Source organism: Syzygium oleosum, unplaced genomic scaffold, assembly GCF_021117445.2.
Source record: "Syzygium oleosum isolate NSW1041296 unplaced genomic scaffold, Sole_v2.1 Sole_v2.07, whole genome shotgun sequence".
NCBI lineage: Eukaryota > Viridiplantae > Streptophyta > Magnoliopsida > Myrtales > Myrtaceae > Syzygium > Syzygium oleosum.
The window spans coordinates 11,746,345-11,767,695 of NW_026607491.1; the positions used below are offsets into that span (position 1 = coordinate 11,746,345).

At 41.2% G+C, this 21,351-nt stretch overlaps 4 protein-coding genes and 2 long non-coding RNA genes across 7 annotated transcripts; 3 read left to right on the forward strand and 3 right to left on the reverse strand.

Annotated features, from left to right (window-relative positions):
- The first annotated feature begins 703 nt into the window (after positions 1 to 703).
- Positions 704 to 2,853, forward strand: LOC130138674 (staphylococcal-like nuclease CAN2). The gene is made up of 6 exons (XM_056313479.1): positions 704 to 871; positions 1,335 to 1,522; positions 1,628 to 1,684; positions 1,764 to 1,923; positions 2,367 to 2,435; positions 2,514 to 2,853. Exons 1-6 carry the CDS (start codon positions 719 to 721, stop codon positions 2,613 to 2,615), a joined length of 729 nt encoding a protein of 242 aa, XP_056169454.1. The 5' UTR covers positions 704 to 718; the 3' UTR covers positions 2,616 to 2,853.
- A 2,756-nt stretch (positions 2,854 to 5,609) lies between these two features.
- LOC115685524 (staphylococcal-like nuclease CAN2) lies at positions 5,610 to 8,846 on the forward strand. Its single transcript, XM_030610632.2, has 9 exons — positions 5,610 to 5,901; positions 6,038 to 6,093; positions 6,265 to 6,379; positions 6,607 to 6,717; positions 7,345 to 7,532; positions 7,637 to 7,693; positions 7,773 to 7,932; positions 8,367 to 8,435; positions 8,514 to 8,846. The coding sequence occupies exons 1-9, from the start codon at positions 5,749 to 5,751 to the stop codon at positions 8,610 to 8,612; spliced, it is 1,008 nt and encodes a 335-aa protein (XP_030466492.1). The 5' UTR covers positions 5,610 to 5,748; the 3' UTR covers positions 8,613 to 8,846.
- LOC115686143 (uncharacterized) lies at positions 6,962 to 8,514 on the reverse strand. The gene is made up of 2 exons (XR_004006317.2): positions 8,273 to 8,514; positions 6,962 to 7,593 (listed from the first exon to the last, which is right to left on the reverse strand). It is a non-coding gene; the product is annotated as an uncharacterized LOC115686143 (long non-coding RNA).
- An 827-nt stretch (positions 8,847 to 9,673) lies between the features above and the next one.
- Positions 9,674 to 12,278, reverse strand: LOC115685800 (uncharacterized). 2 transcript variants are annotated; one of them, XR_008817012.1, is made up of 5 exons: positions 11,752 to 12,278; positions 11,214 to 11,283; positions 11,057 to 11,116; positions 10,257 to 10,559; positions 9,674 to 9,881 (listed from the first exon to the last, which is right to left on the reverse strand). XR_008817012.1 is itself a non-coding variant. In XM_030611129.2 (4 exons), the coding sequence occupies exons 1-3, from the start codon at positions 12,130 to 12,132 to the stop codon at positions 11,064 to 11,066; spliced, it is 504 nt and encodes a 167-aa protein (XP_030466989.1). In that variant the 5' UTR covers positions 12,133 to 12,276; the 3' UTR covers positions 9,674 to 9,881; positions 11,057 to 11,063. The 2 variants fall into 2 exon arrangements, 1 of the variants encoding a protein (XP_030466989.1); XM_030611129.2 differs by lacking the exon at positions 10,257 to 10,559 and having other exon boundaries at positions 11,752 to 12,276.
- A 5,925-nt stretch (positions 12,279 to 18,203) lies between these two features.
- Positions 18,204 to 18,788, forward strand: LOC115686196 (uncharacterized). The gene is made up of 3 exons (XR_004006322.2): positions 18,204 to 18,364; positions 18,473 to 18,501; positions 18,634 to 18,788. It is a non-coding gene; the product is annotated as an uncharacterized LOC115686196 (long non-coding RNA).
- A 1,226-nt stretch (positions 18,789 to 20,014) lies between these two features.
- Positions 20,015 to 21,045, reverse strand: LOC115686058 (wound-induced protein 1-like). The gene has a single exon (XM_030611277.2). The coding sequence runs from the start codon at positions 20,690 to 20,692 to the stop codon at positions 20,336 to 20,338; it is 357 nt and encodes a 118-aa protein (XP_030467137.1). The 5' UTR covers positions 20,693 to 21,045; the 3' UTR covers positions 20,015 to 20,335.
- Positions 21,046 to 21,351: the final 306 nt, after the last annotated feature.

The following is a 21,351-nucleotide window of genomic DNA, read 5'->3' on the forward strand; positions in this document are numbered from 1 at the left end:
CCAATAATGCCAAGCCTATGTGGAATGACACGTTAAATCTTTTACGACATCATTGGACGGAAGCTTGACGGGTGCTGAATTTGGGTACCGGCTGAAAGCGGGAGCTAGTTAATGAGACAAAAAGAGTTAGGGCCAGAATTAAGATCCGAGCTAAATTTTGTGTTCTTTTACGTGACCGAAAAAAAAAAAAAGGCTTGGGTTAGAATTGAAACTCGAACCAAAACTGATATTTTTTTATGGAAAAAAAAATATTTAGTTCAAAATGGAAATTCGAATTAAAGTTTGTGCCTTTGAAAGAGAATTGCACTCCCAAAAATGATCACATGAGGCCTCCTTCAATTTCACTCCATCATCAAAGGGGAAAAAGCAAAAAATGAAGGAATTCATGATTGTCTTACACTCAACCTGAAAAAATCACCAAAAGAGCATCTTCTGTCATAATGTAGCTGGTACCAAGTTGGTTAATTCCGCTCTGTCGACAAATAAGAACGAGACACGTGTCCACTTTCTTCCCATTGGTCTCTGTTCTCTTTCCCGTTATTGCTCTTAATATAAGCTCCCAAGTAATTTCTGTGTCCCACCAAAAAATAGAGAAAAGTCAACGTCACCAATCAACAGCTTTTCCACCCAAATCCAACGCATCCTTTGGGCTTCAGTAGTCTCTGCAAAATTCATCTCTCCCCCTCTCTCTCTCTATCTCTGAGCTTGAAGGCCAGGAATGGGAAACGCCCTTGGATTCCTATACGGCCATTGTTGTAAGCCGTCCGCCACCGGAGAGTCCGACTCTCTTGCCCCTCACGGGGTCACCGCCGCGACCGCCGGCGTCTCGGCTCCTGCCCAAGGAGTAACGTTTGAGTTCCACACACTTCCAGTAATGAACCCAAAACTTCCTCAAAATTTCATTATCTTTATGTATTTTTCTGTAGCATCTACTGGATATCTTCTTTTTTCTGCTATGTGAGCAACCATTCCATTGAAAAACTTAAGAGAGCTACTACAACATAACACCAGCAGCTATAAGATCAGTAATATCAGCTACAAGCACAACAACTATAACACAAGTTCCTTCCAGTGTCCCACAGACCTCCAAGTGTTGAGGCATCATTGAATCTATACAACACATCATTTTGTATTCTAGACAAGACATCCTTTTCCAACTCGCTATCCCAACTCTGGATAGATCTAATAAGGCCACGTCTCCTATAAGCATCAGCCCATAGTTCCTTAGCTTTCATACGATCCGTAAAGAAATGATCACTAGACTCAGAGTAAAGTTTCACAACAAATTCAGCTGTCATACAATCTTCTGAATATCTTCGGTAAACTTTCACCAGGTGGATGCAAGATGTGTGACAGATGGGGATGGCATCACCGTGTACGTTAGCACTTCCGATCCGAGAGAATCATGCTTGGTCCCACAAGAAGTCCAGATCGCAGCCGTCGAAAGATCAGAAGCTCGTGCTCAGAGGGACTACACTCGTGCAGATGCACTGCACAAAAGTATTGTGAACGCAGGATATCGGTGTGTTATCCTGATGGCTTATGAACAGTCACGACTATCGTCTGTCACATTTCTTCTATCCCTGCATGTGTAATTCACTGGTTGATGATAGTTGTCTTTTTGCAGGGTAATAGCTATTCAGAATGACGAAGTCCTTGCTCGGAAGTACCGAATTCGGCTTAGGTAAAACTAGGCATTTGACGCATTCCAATTGGCAAACTTTTCTCTTTACTCTTCCAAGAACTATTGCCATGTGAAACAGGGGTATAGATGCTCCAGAGGGTCAGATGCCATATGGCAATGAGGCTAAGGAGGAGCTCGCAAAGATTGTTCAAGGAAAGTGTTTGAGAGTTATTGTGTATGAAGAAGATCAATATGGCCGGTTGGTAGGAGATATACACTGCAACGGCATCTTTGTACAGGTAAACCCACCTTCTCCCTAGCGTCAACATTTTGACGAGTGTTATCAACGGCATACGAATAAGCAGTCAGGAACTTTAACCAGGGCAAGGTGGGAAAGAAAGACGAGTAAAATGACCACACATGCTTGAACAAAGACTAATGGATAAAACTGGCTTAACACTCAATCGATCTCTTTATTTTTGCTTTCTAAACCGAAATGTCGCTACATGGTTGGACTTTGGCAGATGGCTGGACCTGAACCATAGCTTAATTCTCCGGGGGAGGTCAGGCTGTACGAGCCACAGCCCACACATTGAGCAGGAATAGCAATGCAAATTTACCATACTAATAATGGCTTCTAGTGGTTACATATCTGCATGTTTGTTGAGTTCGTCTTCGCACTCCACTCTCAGTTCCACTTTTTCCTATACAATTCCTCATTCTTCTCCATCTCCAAGCACAGGAGTTGATGCTCAAGAGAGGGATGGCATGGCATTACACAGCCTACGACCAACGGGCAGAGTTTGCTGAGGTAGCCTTCTGATTCTTCCCATTTCTGCACCTTGCTATATGTGATACGAATTCCGTATCTTGAATGTTGCATGAGCAGTGGGAGAGGAATGCACGGGCAGAGCGCGTAGGCTTGTGGGCTTCATCAAACCCTGAGGAACCATGGCAATGGAGGAGGAGGAATAGACGAGAGGGGAGATGACGTTTGCCTAAATCTGATTATTCAACCGTTTGCCCTTCCGGGGAAATGCAGCTGGCCAAGTGTTGAAGTACAGGGTTATTTTCTATTCGAAGCTTTCCAATTCATATAGAGAGGGAGTATGCTTTATCATCTGTTGTATATAGGCTAAGTTGTAGTGCGAAAGCTAGAACAGCCTAACCAAATCGATCGTTTGAGATCAGTGAAAGATCTAATGTATGAACTTCTGTTTGTTCCAAGAGGTTATGACGGTGTAGCTATGACTAAACATTGATAAGGGCGAAAATGAACGAACCGTTAGAAAATCACAGGGATACAAAGTCACTGGATGCGTAAGAAAAGGCACACCATTACATATACCGAAAGCGTGCATGGTGCCAGTCGGGGATCTCATAAAGGGAAATTCTACTAAGAAAAAACATGCAAGAGAAAGTAAATCATGGCGAGGGCAAGATAAACAATGATCAACAAAACTGCAAGAAAAAGAAAATCTGGTTAATGTTCAAAATAGGTGTATCCTGAGACTCGGTACAAAGAAATATTCACCAAGTGGGGCCGGGCCCCCACTGCTCCCACGGTCACGGGTCCCAGGAGCAGTGTCCATAGGCTTTTCGAGGTTTTTATAGTTTGCGCTCATATTTTATTGGTAATTTGAGTTTTGATTCATGAATAGCTATCAAGTGACCTAAGGCTTTTTCGACCTCTAGATTTTTCTTGTGCTACCTATATATATAGTGGAATCATTTGCTGAATGTAGCCCCAGTTTAAAGGTGAATAAAGATAAATCTTGTATCTCGATTTCTCTTTCTCGTCTTGATTCTCTATTTCGTTGTGTTTGTACGCCTAATCCTAATAGAAATGAATCCTTAGAAAATCATAGGGATATAAAGTCACTCAATGCGTCAAAAAGGACGCCATTACATATCGAAAGCGTGCAAGGTGCCGGTCTAGGATTACGTGAACAGTAACCATACTAAGAAAAAACATGCAAGAGAGCGTAAATCGTGGCTAGGGAAAAAGATAAACAATGATCAACAAAACTGCAAGTGAAAGAAAACTTGGTGTCATGTGGAAGAATGACTAATTCTGCTTTTTACAAAGGTCTTACCTTCTTTTTTCTATTGATTTCTCATGGGATCCGAATGGCATCTGGGGTAGATGAATTACATTGACAATGGCATGCACTGCTCCAAACTTCGATACAAATATCGGTACCCAAACGGGACATAGAAAAATTGTCATATAAACTCGGATCTCCGTTAATCATAGCTATTAGATCATTTATCAATGACTCAAATGGGCTTAGTACCCTAATAAGCTTAATGGTCATAGCACCAGGTGGGTCTCGGAGATGAAATAGACTGACGACAAAGGGCGGTTGGGTCCTCTTTAGCCGACAATACCTATAACTTAATTCGATAACAAATTTGCTCGTTGAGATCTTTGTACGGTCTGTTACCATAAAAATAAATGAATACGGCTCAATGGGATCTCTAATCTAATTAACAAAAGAAGGTATGGGCTGTCGAATTGTCTTATTGGGTCACCCCTAAATCAATTAATCACGAGCACTTCAGGATAATTACGATCCTTAGAAAAAGTGACCGACAATGAAGTCATGAGTACTTAAGGAAGATGGAATCCCACGCGATAGTGATATTGGGTAGAATTCTAATGGGCCCAGTACTCTAACAAGGCCCGACATCATGCATCGGCCCATGAGACTCTACTCACCACACCATGCAAAGGTGAGCCAAAACCTTTTCGAACTTTTGTGAAGGCTAATCATCTTAAATATTATAATTTTATATCCTCAAAGTATATTTAATGATGCTTAATAAGTTCACCAGTGATTTGACAAAAAAAAAGTTCACTAGGGACACTTTGTAACATTTTCAAAGTGCGCTCTACATTGTCGCAAAGATCACATATGAGATATCTGTCAACAATGGACCAAATTTACTCACGATTGATTAAGTCCAAAGTAAATTTGCATGAAGCCAAGACTCATTTAAGACATAAATGGGTCGCAAGCTCATTTCGAGAATCGATCTCCACTCCAACCGTGAAGGAAGGAGTGGGTCGGTCCTCAAATCATATAAAACATGGACCTAATTTCCATTAAAAGCATTAATTTTAGCTTGTATCCAATTTTTTGTGTATAAAAAAAAGTATCAACTCTAGTTCAAAAAATTTGTATCATAAAAAAGTATCAACTCTAGTTTGAGTTTCAATTTTGGTCAAAACTTTTTTTGCCTCATAAAAGAAAACACTTAAACTTTAACTCATGATCCTAATTTTAGCCCAAACTTTTCTTCTTATAAAAAAGCACAAACTTTCGGTTGATACCCAAATTTTGCCCCTGTTAAATTTTCGTTCAATGATGCCGAGTGTAACTAGAAGGACACGTCAGATCTATAAAAACATTATCGGACAAAAGCTTAATGAATGTCGGATTTTGGTACCGACGGAAAGTTGATACTTTTTTACTAAACAAAAAACAGTTTTATCCTTAGCGAGCTAAAATTTATGTTTTTCATGGGACAATAAATTTGAGCTAGTATTACAATTCCAGCCAAAGTCGATACTTTATTACGATAACAAAATTATTTAGAAATGGAAACTTGATCTAAAGTTTGTGTCTTTATATGAGAACTGCACTCCCAAACACATGGATCACATGAGGTCTCGTCCGAGGAGAATTGCACTCCATCATCAAAGGCAAGAAAAAGCACAAAATTAAGGAAGTCATGATTGTCTTTCACTCAACCCGAAATAATCACCAAAAAAGAGCATCTTCTGACATAATGATGTAGCCGGACCAAGTTGGCAGACCGCGTGCTTCCGGCAAATAGGAACGAGACACGTGTCCACCATCTTCCCGTTGGTCTCTTCTCTCTCTTTCCCGTCCATGCTCCTTAATACATACAAGCTCGTATGTACTTGTCGGTCCCCCGAAAAAAGAGAAAGGTCAACGTCATCAATCAACAGTCCTGCCACCAAATCCAACCCCTCCTTGGGCTTCCTTATTTTCTGCAAAATCCATCTCTCTCTCTGTCTCCCTAAGCTTTCTTCTTCCGTCCATCTCCACCGTCGCCGGCCAGGCTTCAAACCATCAGAGCTTTGAAGCCCAGGAATGGGGAACGCCCTCGGATTCCTATACGGCAATTGCTGTAAGCCGTCCGCCGCCGGGGACTCCGGCTCCCTCGGCCCCCACGGCGTCTCCGCCGCGACCGTCGGCGTCTCGGCTCTCGCCCAAGATCTGCTCAGCTTCGAAATCACCTCCAAGGCAAGTTGTTTTCCCCGATAACGGTGACGGGTCGCCGTCATTTCGGGGCTGAGATAGGAGTGAGATGAGATTTGTGGAACTTTTCTCTTTGCTTCTTTTTCTCTTTTTTTCTCTTTATACGGTTGAGCGTTTGAAGGTTCCTGAAGGGCTAAGCAACCATGTGGCTTCTTCAAGGAAAGCTCAAGCTAATTGGTAAATTGATTCACTTTACATTCACAGTACTTAACTTTCTTGAAATGTCCCAAAAAAAAAACCTTTCTTGAAATGTGAATCTGCTCTGTCCTGAAGGAATTAGCTTGATTTCATAATCTTAAAGTTCAAATTTTAAACTCTTGTTGCCGCAATTGTTTAATGAAAATGAAGGTATAAAAAGCTACTAGTGGCATGGAGAGAATCAAATCCACCTCCAAGAACACCTGAAGAAGCATCAAGGCTTGTTGTCCAGACCCTGAAGAAACACCACAAGGCTGATGTTGAGGTAAATCAACCAAAAATAAATGAAAATCTCGAACTTTTCATTAGCTTTTCACTCCCATTATCCTCAGGGGGAAGGCTGATGTTGAGGTAGATCAACCAAAAATAAGTGAAAATCTTGAACTTTTCATTAGCATTTCACTCCCATTATCCTCAGGGGGATGAAGGAGATCATTTTTTTTTTTTTACTCTTTCTAATTGTTGGCTGTTGTACTTTATCTGATGTGGTAGGGTTTATTGGCATTCTATGGCCTACCTCTTCCGCACACCCTGGTTGAGACGGCAGCTGAAGTTCCAGTGGGATTGCCTCAAGGAGTGAAGTTTGAGTTTCACACACTTCCAGTTATGAACCCAAAACTAACTCAAACATTCCGTAATCTCTTTCTATGTATTTGTCTGTGGCATCTTCTGAATATCTTATTTTTCTGCTATGTGAGCAAGCATTTCATTGATAAACTTAAAAGAGCAGCAGAGCTGCTACAACATAGCACCTGCAGCTACAAGTGTAACATCAGTATCATCAGCTCCAAGCACAACTACTATAACAAGTTCCTTCCAGGGTCCCACAGACCTACAATTGTTGAGGCAACACGGAATTTGCTAGCTTAACATCATTAAATCTACACAGCACACAATTTTGTATTCTAGACAAGATATCACTGATACAAAGAACAAAACCAGCTACATGTATCGTCCTATTCCTGGAAGCCTAAGTATGATAAATCGTGGCACACCAAACTACCTCGAATATTTTGATAGGACTGTACCCTTTAAGTTTTGAGAATTCAGACTTGAACTCACTATCCCAAATCTGGACAGATGTAACCACAGCACATCTTCTACAAACATTAGCCCAGAGTTCCTTAACTGTACAATCCACGAACAAATGATCCCTAGATTCAGAGTGAAGTTCACATCGAAAACAGCTGTCATACAATCTTCTGAATAACTTCAGTAAACTTTTACCAGGTGGATGCAAGAGCTGTGGCAGATGGGGACACCATCACCGTGTACGTTAGCACTTCCGATCCGAGAGAATCGTGCTTGGTCCCACAAGAAGTCCAGATCTCAGCCCTCGAAAGATCAGAAGCCCGTGATCAGAGGGACTACTTTCGTGCAGATGCACTGCACAAAAGCATTGTGGACGCAGGATATCGGTGTGTTGTCCTGATCGCATATGAATAGTCACGCTCATCGTCTGTCGAATTTCTTCTATCCCTGCACGAGTAATTCACTGGTTGATCATAGTTGCTATCGGCAGGGCAATAAAAGTTCAGAATGAGGAAGTCCTTGCTCGGAAGTACCGAATTCGGCTCAGGTAAAACTAGGCATTTGATGCATTCTAATTGGCAAATTTTTCTCTTTACTCTTCCAAGTACTATTGCCTTATGAAACAGGGGGATAGATGCTCCAGAGAGTTCGATGCCATATGGCAGAGAGGCTAAGGAGGAGCTTGTAAAGATTGTTGAAGGGAAGTGTTTGAGAATTCTTGTGTATGGAGAAGATCGATATGGCCGGTCCGTAGGAGATATATACTGCAACGGCATCTTTGTACAGGTAAACCTGACTTCTCCCTAGCCTCGACTTTTTTGACAAGTATATTCAACGGCCTATGAGGAATCAGTCAGGAACTTAACCAGGCCAAGGCAGGGAAAACGACGAGTTAAATAATAAACATGCTTGGACAAATCAAACTGGCTTTATGCTCAATCGATCTCTTTTCTTTTGTTTTCTAAACTGAAATGTCGTTCATGGTTGGACTTTGGCAGACAGCTGAAACTGAACCATAGCTTAATGCTTTGGGGGATGTTTGGCTGCATGAGCCAAAGCCCGCCCATTGAGCAGGAATAGTAATGCAAATTTACAATATCAACAATGGCTTCTAGTGGTTACATACCTGCATGTTTGTTGAGCTGCTTTGTATTCCCACTCCATTCTCAGTTCCACTTTTTCCTCTACAATTCCTCATTCTTCTCCATCTCCAAGCACAGGAGTTGATGCTCAAGAAAGGGATGGCATGGCATTACACAGCCTACGACCAACGTGCAGAATTTGCAAAGGTAGCCTACTGATTCTTCACATTGCTGTACCCGATTCTGTGTGATATGAATTCTGTATCCTGAATGTTGCATGAGCAGTGGGAGAAGAATGCACGGGCAAAGCGCGTAGGCTTGTGGGCTTCATCAAACCCTGAGGAGCCATGGGAATGGAGGAAGAATAGACGAGAGGGGAGATGACGTTTACCTAAATCTGATTCAACCCTTCATTCCGGGGAAATGCAGTTGGCCAAGTGTTGAAGTATAGGGACTATAATCTATTCAAAGCTTTTCAATTCTTAGAGAGAAGAATATGTTTTATCATCTGTTGTAAATATATGCTAAGTTCAAGGCTAGTGCAAATCCTAGAACAGCCTAACCAAATCGATCATCTGAGATCAGTGAAAGATGTAATATATGAAGTTTTGTTTGTTCCATGAGGTTATGAAGGTGTAGCTAAGTATGAGTAAACATTGATAAAGGTGAAAATGAATCCTTAGAAGATCATTGGAATTCGAAGTCAATGCTTAAGAAAAAGGACACCATTACATACCGAAAGCCTGCAAGGTGCCAGTCTAGGATATCCGAAGCAAAATTCTACTAAGATAAAAACATACAAGAGAAAGTAAATCATGGCAAGGAAAGATAAACAATGATCAACAAAACCGCAAGTAAAAGAAAACCTGATGAATGTTCAAAATAGGTGTATCCTGAGATTCACTAGAAAAGGGAGAGTTCTGCTTCTTTTGAACCGAAATTCGCGTAGATAAAATGCTTAGGTAATCAATCTATCTATACTTTTGCGGGTCCTTCATATGCTAGACAAAGACTGGCTCATGTTTAAATAAAAGAGTCCTAGTGCTTCTGGTTTATGTTTTCCCGTGTGCCATCTTCAATAAAAAGGGCATACCAATGCATAAGGCTCCCTGCATTGCACTGAGTGCCTGATGTACAGAGTCTCATCCCTAATTTTTCAGAGAGGCTGTTTTGCATCTTGAATGAACCATAAGAAAGGTGCTGGTAAATTATCCACATAATTAAATTTAAATCATACTCGCCAATTTCATGAATGCGATATTCTATCTAAGTAGCATTGCCCAATTCAAATTCATCAAATGAAGTGAATGTTTTAACAACTAATCTAACCAATGTTCTCATAAAAGCGAAGCATCTTTGATGCATGAATTTGACAGGGAGGTCCAACGAATCAAGGTGGAGCACATGTTCAGGGAGGCTGACTGCTCTGCTAATGCTTTGGCAGATTGACACTGAAGATGGAGGATAGCATTCTCTCAGCAAACGTACTTCCTCAGCTACATTAGTATACCACGTTAAAGAGGAAGCACAAATCATTGTGCAATTGATTCTATTCAATTGGCCAGCCCTTGTTAAACATCAACGGAATGATCACATAGCCAATGCAGCACGAGCAGATGCTTGTATCCACAGAAAGCAGACGCACTTCATAGGCTGCATGCAAACAGATGCGAAGAGTCAAAGGACCTTTGAGATCAATAGACAGGTCTAAGTAGTGGGAAGGAGAGAGTCCAAGTCTGCCTGCTAAGAAAAAAGAGTGACAGTCTTGCTTTGTTTGCTTTGCTCAAGAGTAAGAAACCAGAAAATAGGAAAATGTGGCAAAGACAACCAAACAAGATGCAGCATATGGTGGCAAAAAAGAAATGAAGAAACAGAGATGCAACAAAAAGATCATGCAGTGGTCATTAGGGAAACAATACAAGGGAAGGACAAAAAAAAAGCAGCAGTTTCAAACGTGATGTTAAAGTTTCTTTCTGCCGAACACAATACATATGCTTCAGTGACATGATAAAACCATGCGTTACATACAGGTAGAAAGGAATTTGATTTTCCATGAAATGGACTGATGCTTGCACCATGCAACTAAGAAGAGAAAAAAGAGGAGGCATTACATCCAAAACTGCATCCAAAACAGAAATGCTCTGGATAACTAGTGATTCAATTTTCTGTTTCAATTTTGTCTATAAGCCTTAGCCGAGAGAATAAGAGACCTTTTCAGCTTGGAAACAAGAAGCTGCAGAATTTCGTAGGAAAAGAGATATGGTCTGTTTGACTTGTACAACTACCATGACTTCCCAACCAAACGGTCCCTGTGTCCTTTGCATACTTGGTCTGAGGAGGTCAAAAAGACAACATACAGAGGAGTATCATAGGACTAAGTTTGATGTCTTTAGTAAACGCTTATGAAATATGAAATACCCTGAAATTGTGTTAGCCTTGTTCTCAAATAAGTACTTCAGTTGTCATTTGAGGGCATGAATTAAGTCATTTCGGTTTGAGTCATTTAGTTGAAATGCAATAATATGCCCTAGTTTAGTAATTTCGGAGTTGACCAGAAGGATGTGCAAAAGCATGAAAAGGAACACTATAACACTATGTGTAATGTGTCTTATTCTCAGGACAGTGTAAGGAAAAACGAACTTAAAGCTTATGAAAACGTATTTGATGATAAAAAGAAGCTTGCCTTGTCTCATTCACACTGACAGCACATGAAAGATTCAATGCTACTTCTACAGTACCCATGCAACTCAGCAATGAATAGGAATCAAAATTGCACATGATTGTGAATCAATAGGCAAATGACATGAGAAAATATTAGTGTTACTCACCCTGAATCTAGTTTTTTTCGCTGTCCATCTCACCAGAATCAGAGTCGCTTGCATTGTAACCTAACAAAATCAATCAAAAACAACAGTAATGATCGAGCCCCAGCCATGTGTATATGCGGATAAAAAGGTAGGAGCTAGTGAGCCAAAGTATCAGTACCTGGTTGCTTATCGCTTACTCTCCAAACCGAAGATCGAGCCTTTGATGCTTTATTAATCCAAGCACGACCCTTGTTGATAAAATCACAAGGCCAAACACAACTTCAAATGAGTTCGTGAGATGTTAACAAGACGATATGGATCAAGATTGACCAACACGAGGACTGATCAAGTCTACATTAACAATGGTTGCTCCCCGCTAATTAATAATCGGTCTCAAACTATCGTAGGACCTCAAGGTAATCACCAACCCCCACATACACAGTCAGGCACAAATGTACACAGCATACATTCTCTCATAAAGACATAACCTTTGACAGGAAAAGGCAAAACTCGCAAACTGCATACTGAAACACTCACTCGATCAAAGAAGTGCCCATTGAATTCAAGAACCTAAAATGACATGTCCAGACAACAACTGCATACAAATGAGAGCTCAAATTCTGCAACGCAGACACTTGCAATCTATCTGGTATCTACTACACCATTAAAGAGCACCAAATAGTCATACGAAACGAAAACAGAGAACCCAGAAGGACCTTTTGGGGGTCTCTGGGCACACCATAGCCGGAGTTGTACATCTGGCCAAGCAAGACCTGCATAGCACCATCCCCAGCCTTGGCCTCTTTCAGCGTGTCTTGAAACCACCTCCTGGCGCAATCGGACACCACCTGCCCCAGCGGCACCCGACTGTTCCCCTCCGGCTCCAAGCTCTTCGCGTGGCCCTCCATCCTCCTCGGGTCGTCGGCTCGGACCCCGCCGCCGCCGCCGCCGCCGCCGCCGGGTCTCGACGTCTCTGGGGTCGAAACCCGGATTCTTGAAATGGGTCTCGCTTGTTTCGGCAGGCGGAGTTTGTCCGACGACGAGACGACCCTCGCGAAGTCCTGGAGCAGCGCCGCCGAAGGGATTGATTTCCCCATAGAAGCAAAATTGGAAGGAAAAGATTAGAAAATGGTCTGCGGTTTCCTCAAAAATCCCATCTTTTTTCTAATCCCGTCTTACTTGATTTTCCAGAGATTGGGAAAGGAAAGGCGGCATCCGCTGGAGGGTACAGCACGGTAGAGCATGCAAGATTTATCTCCCCCTTGGGGTTTTCGCTGGAATCTCATTTTGCCGTCATTCGTGCAAGAATTTGGTCCTAAGTAGCGGACGTCGCCATAAAAACATCAAGATTGCGTTTGGTCATCCGAATTTCTAATCAGGATAGAATTGGATAGGATAGGATATGAAATAATCAAAAGGATTTGCTATATATTTCATATCTTATATACTGTTTGTTAAATCACAGTAATAAAATCGGATATTTCCACGTATTACCATGTTCGTTATTTGTTATGAACATTATATCAGTGTAAATGAACTTAAAAATTGTACAAACGGAAATGATAAAAATCTCTCACCACACTCTTACCTATTTCATTTTTATTTATTTATTTTTATTATTTTTCCTTCTCTTTTTTAAGTATTTTCTTTTTTATTTCTTCCCCTTCCATCATTCTCTAATAAAATTTTATTAAATAATAAACTATACAAATATGTCTAAAATATGTAATAAATATAAATATTAAATGTGTATATATATATATGAAATTTATATCATAAAATAGAAAGAAATTTGAATATATAAATAAAAATAAGAATAAACAAAAACGAATTTCTTGATATTTTTTTGTTATTTTAAATTTTTTATATTAAAATTCAAATTTTATTTATATTCAAATTTTATTTTTTTATTAATTTAACAAATTTGTTATTCGAAAAAAATAACTTTTATATTATAGATATTAAAAATCCTATCCACATTTATCTCACCTCCCCATGAGATAATTTTATCCGGGTTATATCCCTCTTACATCCGACTTTATCCTATCTTGAGCAGGCACTAAACACGGGATAGGATAAAATTTATTCTATCCTGAATTTTATCTTAACTACCAAACGTAGCCAAAGTGGATAGAGTCGGGTACTGAGCTCGATAAAAATACAATCAATAAGGGGGCTGAACGTGTGGATACTGACACGTTAAGATAAGGAATACAATCCTGTTAGCCCACCGGATGTATCCATCTGGATAGGCAAGGCGACTCCAGTCGGAGATTTAGGTCTCTCTGGTGAGGTATACTTAGTAACTACACTGAGAAAATAGTCTGCGATTTCCTCAAAAATCCTTTCTTTTTTCTAATCCCGAAAGCTGTATCCGCTGGAGGGTACAGCACAGTAGAGCATGCAAGATTTATCTCCCACGGGGGGTTTTGCTCGAATCGCATCTTTGCTATCGTTTGTGCAGGAGCTAGTTTGCTTGCACTGCAGGCCCGGCAAATCTGACAGCTCAAAAGAACGGAGCTCATACCGTTTTGGGCTTAGCGAAGCCCAGACAAGACCTTTGATCGAATCTTGAATTTTGGGTTCTCGTGTGAGAACGGATTCCTGTGATGTGAGCTAGCAGACACATTGCGGAGAATTTGCCTTAGTCCACCGAAGATGATGAGAAGAATCCATTGAAATTTGATTATGTTAGAGATAATGACACAAATAGTCTTTGAACTTTAGTTCAATGTACGTTGCAATCAAAATTTTAATTTGTTTAGTGTGATTATTGAACTTTAATAAATGTGCATTGTGATCCATGGATTTTTTAAACATATTCAATTTAGTCCTTCAATGATATTCAATATTCAATATTCTCATTCCATTAACTCAAGATCAGGAGCAATATCGAACATTTTCACATAATTCAGATATTACATTGAATATGCATCAAAAGTTTATGGACTATATTGAACAAATCAAAAGTTTAAAGATGACATTGAACATTGGGCTAAAATTCATAGACTATATTCAACAAATTAAAAATTCATGAATCACATTTCACATTAAATTAAAATTCAAAAATCATTTGCGTCATTTTCCTAGTACGTTAACCAACTCATTCCACTCTCCTTGTACAGCCGAATGATGTCTTGAGCAACTCTTTTTTTTTCACTGACAGTGTGGATTGAAATTTTTAAAAAAAATATCCTTTTCCAGCAGCCTTTTCAAGATATCTATGGAATTGGAGTAATCCAGCCATATTTATCAATAAACTCTTTACATTATTGAATAATTCGAACATTCCGTAACAAACCGATTTTTGCTTAATCTTTTCAAATGTCGATTTCTTGCGCCCGCGGGCAACAGCCGTGCCTGTTTGCTAAGTAATTGTAACGAATTGTCCGAGGAGCGTGCGCCCTACAAAAAGCATTGCTGTCTTTGGGTATAGGTTGTTTCTCCATTGCAAATGATGCCATATAAGAAGAGCTCATTTTCTGGGAACAACCACCAAACAGATACACCTTCCCATCGCCATCCTAACGTGATTAAGCATAACCCCGCTAATCTCTAACGACATGACCGAACCCTGCCTAAGTTTCAGATGAACATCGACGACGTGACAACTTGAAACTGAAAATGGCTTGTAACGAGAGGGAAAGTGATAAGACAGGGGTTGAATTTCAGGCAATAAGACAGCTGATTATCCTTCCACAGTGATGCGCGACGCATGCTTTGCTTGTCGTTTCTTATGGCTGATCAGACGAGCTGACAGCAACCTCTCAAACAGATTTTAACGAAGCTGATACACGCTTTATCATTGGGATAATTAGGCGTGAGCATGGTCCGGATTGGCAGTTCCCACCTTAGAACCGGGAATTGCCCGCTAAGAACCGGTTCCGAAAAATTAAAACTGAAAACCACCCGTTGGTTCCATGGATTCACCTGGGAATTGGATCACCGGTCCGATCCGGCTCCCGAGTGGGTCTATGGAACTGATCCCACTAGCCAAGGACGGAGACGGAAAGATGAAGATGGAGATGGAGATGCAGAGTCGGAGATGGTGATGTGAGCATTGATCGAGAAGAGTGAGAGAGTGGCAGTGAGCGTGAGATGAAAGCGAAAAAAAGTGTTTATCGGCTTAATGTGAGGCTGTAAGCGTCGAGTGAGTTAGGTTTAGTTTTGAAATTTATGATCTATCTTTTTTATAAATAATAATAATAATAATAAATATATTATATTTATTATTATATTACCGGTCCGGTCTGGTGGGCAGGCAGGCTGTTCCACACCTGGAACCGGACTGGTACCCACCGATTCTCAAAAATTGGAATTGGAAACCGGACCGGTTCCCTTAGGAACCACCGGTTCTGGTCTGGTTCCAGGCGATCCCGAGCGGTTCCCGATTGTTTAACACACCACTAGAGATAATCACTCCCGCAGAGGTAGATGGCGTTACGTGTTTGTGAACATCGCTTGATAGATTACTGTTCAAGCATCTCGTAATTAAGAAAAATTCAACTTTATTACTATGGTTTAATCGAACTACTGGGAATTTTAAATTACGAACATCGCTGTTGGACAGTGTGGCAAATGCCAATATTTTTTTTGACTGAATTGGTAGACTCGACAACATAAGATGATTATCGCGTAAGAGTAATGATAAGTAAACTAATGATTACATTTAATCTTAAACTTTTCAAATTTTGTCAATTGAGTTTTAAACTTTATAACCGAAATTCCAATGTAGTCATTTCAGTTGATTTTTGCCATAAATCGCTAACATGGTAGTTGCTGATGGCTGGTGATGACTGAATCTCCACGTCCACGATTTTCGACAAAAATTGACCGGAAAGGACTGCATTGGAATTTCGGGTAAAGATTTAGGACTCAATTGGTAAAATTTGAAAAGTTTAGGACTAAATTGACATCTGAACAATCAGTTTATGACTTTTTGGGCAAATTTCTCAATAATTACATTTGCCCTTGACATGAAAACAATATATACAGTACCTCGATGACCCTACAAAACTCAAGAATGCACACGTGTAACGCACACATTTCATTTAACATGCATGTATCACGTATACCTTTCTCTGTGCATGTGTACGTGCGCCAGCTGTGCTCTTATTATGCTCATTGCTCTCTCAATCATCAATAAGTGCACTTCCCCTCTATCCATTCCAGAAGAATGCTTCCATAATTCATGTTCTGATACTTCTTGTATCTACTTAGATATGAATTTTTCTGAGAATTCTGATCTACAAAGGACATGTTTTATCTTGTCTTTTTGTGAACAACGTAAGTGTCGTTCTTCTCGGTCTCCATATCCACAACTAGGGGTCAAAGAATCAATCTCTGCAGTGTTTTTGTTTTCTACAGAAGAAAGGGTTCGAAGAATCCTGCAGAAACTGGGATGTCCATCTTCATGAGACTTCATGTTGATGTTGGACACGTCGAGGGAATCACTTAATAAGCATTCAAGGCTTCAACTACCCAGCGTCCGGGACCATGAGCTTTTCTTACTCTTTTCTTTTCTTCTTCTTTCTACAGGGGTGATAGAATGGGTCCATCTTTGATATCTACTTGTGCTCACCAATAATGCACTTTCTTCCTATAACAGGAGATCTTTCACTCACGCTGTTTCAATCTCCAATTTCACTCGCACTATGCATGTAAGTGGAGAATATTACCCCAAAAAAGTCTTAAACCTATTATACTTATGTCAATTCAGTCCTAAATATTTTAATTTAGCCAATTAAGTCATAAATATTTTGATAATTTGCCAATATAGTCTATCTGGCTAATTTTGGCCAGAATAGCTGACGTGGATGCTAGTTGTCCTATATGGCATCGCCGAACCGATATGGATAATTTTTGTAATCTTTTAAAAAAAATTGTGAATTTCTTTATATTTTTTTTCTCTTTTTCTTTTTTTCTTTATTGTGGCCAATGAGGGCTTGCAAACCCTTATTGGCTGGTGACAAGGGTCATGGCCCTCACCGGCCGCTCGCGACTGTCGCCCAATCTGGGCTAAGGCCACCACACCCAGGTCCTCACCGGCCGTGGGTGAAGCAGCCCTCGCCAAATCTGCCCTCTCTAAATTGGGCGAGGGTGACTCTTGCCTACCCTTGACGAAAAGGAAAGAAAAAAACAGAAAAAGGAAAAAAGGAAAAAAATTCATAAAAAAAATCAAAATTTTTACAAAATTGTCCACGTAAGCCCCGGCCAAGCCACATAAGATGGCCGGCATTGACTAGACTCCCATGTTAATGGTAAATTGTCAAAAGATTTAAAAGTAGGTTGGCACAATTGAAAGATTGATGCTCAAATTGGCACCAGCATATTAGACTTACATGGTAATTTTCCTCATGTAAGTGTCGTTCTTATCTTGAAATTTCTATTTTACCAATGGTTCGTGAGAGAAAAAAACAGACGTGCCAAAGCGAGTGAGACAACGAGATCTATACCACTAGAATCCAAGAAATGGATAGCGATTCTATGGATAGATCTTAGCTACTCGCATGTTCTTAACTCCATCATCTAAAACCATCTTTATAAATGATTTTCCAGACCAATCAAAACTCCCTGTGTAATTTCTTATAAGGTTCCGGCGGCGGTCAAACTTCTCCAAAAAAAAAAATTTAATTGATTTCATTTTCGACTCGCGTATGTATCTTCTTATCATTCCCCATGTGGCAGCTATTTTCTCGTCTTTTATAATTGAAAAATTTACTGTAGTGAGATGAGAATGACTCTCCATGGTCTATATATTTATAAAATTAATCGTGATATCATATATAGATCTTGACTAGTCATAATTTCAATCCTCCATCATCTAGAAAAACTCTATAAATAATTCTTGCGATCAATCAAAAGTCCTTGTGTGATTTCTTTATAAGGTTGCCGGAACCGCCAAAGTTCTCAAAGGAAAAAAAAATTAATAAAAAATACGGAAAAATATTAAAATATTATACAAAATTATCAACGTCAATACTAACCGTGCCATGTTGGGGATATAAACGGTTCGATTTGATTCGGTTTTCTTGAAAAACCGTACCGAACCGAACCATTAAAGGCACCCCCTTGAACCGAACCGAAGCTTGCTCGAACTGAATTGGAACCGAACCGAAAAATCGATTTGGTTCGGTTTGGTTCGGATCAGTTTTCGATTTCTTTTTTTTTTTTTTGCTTTTTATTCATGGCTTAGTTTTTTTTTTTTCAAACATGCTTCTTCCTTCGCAGATCTATTTTGAAAGAGACTCTCTCTCTCTCCTCTCCTCTCCGTCGGAGGTGCTCTCGCCTCCAGCAATGGCGGCCACTGACACCTAGTTCGATCTCAGAGTAAGCCCCACCCCCCCTCTCCTCCATTTCCACTTTCCCTCTTCTTTCCCTCTCTAACCCCCGCTTTCCTTCCTCTCTCTCTCTCTCTCTCTGCGTTTCTCTCGGCAGCCGTCGCCCCACTCCGCCTTCTCCGCCGGGTACCTCCTTCCCTCCCCTCCACCACCCCTGCTGCGTCTTTTCGCCTCCGCGCGTCGCGAGCGTTGATGGGTTTGTTTGTTTGTTTTTTTTTTTTCACCTCCTTTTGTTCTTTTTGGGGGCTCTCGGCGCAGGGAGTACGCGTTCGCCGATGCCGGAAACTTGGAGCACTGCGCTTGGTACTTGAACCAGACGCTTCGTCACTTTTGGCTTCCCGGCTTCCCTGGACCTCTTTGCCAGCGATCCGGTGCGTTCTCGTTGCCCCCCACCCCAACGCCCCCTTTTTTTTTTTTTTCCTGTTATGGGGGGGGGGGTGTTGTTGAAAGGTTGAGCTTCCCCGCTGGTGGTCTTGATCTGCTTTGCTTTCTCCGGCAGGTGTCGATCGCCAGGATTTGTAATTGCCTTTACTCTTTTGCTTCAGTAGAGGCAGATGCGGGCGAGATAGCCCTAAAGCTAAAAGCAAAAGGCTTTTAGGGTAAAAAACTGAAGTGTCTATTTCAGTTCGGTTCAATCCGAACATAATCGAAATAAACCGAATTAAAAAAAAAATTGGTTAATTTTGATTATCTGAACCGAAATCGAAACCGAATTGAAATGCACGAAATTTTCGGTTCGGTTCTGACACCCATATGCCACGTAAGATGGTCGGTATCTACGTCAGCAATTTCCGATCAAAATTGGCCTGATGGACTCAATTGAAAAAAGGAGAAAAGGTTTAGGACTCAATTAGTATAATTAAAATATTTAGAACTTAATTGGCAAAAGTGCAATAATTTTAAGATTTTTTGGATAATTTTCTCTAAGGTTGCGGGGGCGTCAAAGTTCTCAAAGAAATTGATTGCTTTCATTTTGGACTCACTTATGGATCTTACCATTCTACACATGACGACGATTTTCTCGTCTTTTATAAATAGAAAATTCATTTTCTCGTCTTTTAAATTGACACAAGTGTAATAAATTTCTGACTTTTTTGATAATTTTCCTCAATATATAATTGATGTAATTTTGTCCATGTTAAATGTGTTTTTATGAGGATACATTACATAGGACATCTCAACCACTTTTTTGAGATATCAGATAAGGTCAAGAGTAGATCTTTCCTATGATGTCGCAGCACGAATGAAGGCCAATAAAACGACTACGAAAAACTAACGTTAACACGAAGATAGCCGCGGACAATACAACTCATTCGAAATTCAACATTACCAAACGACAACGGTCGTACACATGCACATAATTTCGGAGTTTTATATATAGTATTCGATTCCTTTCGCTCCCTAATTCCCCGATTTATGTGTCGCGCTCGAGATTACTAACGTTTAATCATTCAAAACGAGTTTTACTTTATAAAATTGGTGTTACATACATGCCATGTTTTCAAAGAAGTTAGATATGAGCATGTTTCTTTTTAGATGAGCATGAATTATTGAAATGAAGAGGGTCACTCCTGCCCGAACATGTGAGAGATTGAATAGTCTGCATGAGCCGAAAAGACATTCATCGGACAATCAAACGCACAGGAACACACTCTTATTATTGCAGAGGAGCAAGAGCAGCCCCACATTATTACATGCACATCAGCAGGATGGGACCGATTCCAACTGGGTCGACCCATCTTTCCACTGTTTCACAAACCCTAAACGACACAAACCGAAACGACAAAAAGTCAGGACAGGAACCCAAACACGACAGGACCCTTAGGACTCACATCCTCGTAGTCCTAGGTAAAAGACTTCAGCCCATTCAGCAGGAGCCAGTTGCCAACTGCTGCGCGGTGCAACCTTTATTCCACTACTGTAGTAACGGTGGCACCGGATATCCGGCCGGCGAGATTGGTTATATGGCGAGAACCAGACCCGGCACGGACTTCCCGACCCGGCTCGACACGCTGCTCTCCCACAGGGACTGGCAGTGCAGCGGAGCGATCTCGGCCGTCGAAGGATCCGACCGCAGGGAGTCGCCGAAGTGTGTGACGGTGAGCGAGGTGTTGAAGTACTCCCTCACCTGGGTGACTATCCCATCGGCGGAGACCGTCCACGCGTGGACCCAGAAGATGGAGCGGACGGCGTCAAAGCCCTCGGCGAGCACGGTGGGGCCGAAGGGGGTGATGGAGTCGGGGACGAAGAGGAAGGCGTCGTCCGACGTGGTGGCGGCGGCGGCGGCACAGGGGGAGGCGCCGGTGAGGAGGCGCATCAAGAACTGGTGGGAAGGGGGGCCGTGGAACCACCACTCGAGGTCGGGGGCGAGGATGCGGTGGACGGCGTCACGGTCGTGGAGTCGAAGGGCCTCGTACAGGGCACGGACCACCGTCCGGTTCGCGGGGTCACGCTCCTCCAGAGCTGGCGGTGGAGTGTTAGCCAGTTCTAGACTATGTGAATCCTAGAGAGAGAGAGAGAGAGAGAGAGAGAGAGAGAGAGCGTGCGTGCGTGCGTGGTGGTCTTGTGAAAAGAAGAGAGACAGAGAGAGAGAGAGCGTGCGTGCGTGTGTGCGTGGGGGTCTTGTGAAAAGAAGAGAGACAGAGTGTGTTGAGCTTGAGTTGAGAGACTAGGGAAATGGCGAGCTTTGGTGTTGGGTTGGAGTTAGCAGGAGTTTAAATAGGGAAGAAAATTCCCCGCAGAGCAAAACCAGTTGGCAAAATTAGTACGAAAACAAAGTGACTCTTTGACCATTATGAAATAGATTAATGTTCAATATTTGATAGAAACCTCTTAGCATCAGTCTAGTCTAATGACTTGTAAACTGGCCTTATAGCACGTGCTTAGCATTCTAATCGAGAGGAACGAACTCGTTAGGAGACGGCCGCCGTATTATCTGAAAGAATCGCAACGATTTAACTCCGTAAAAAAGAATTC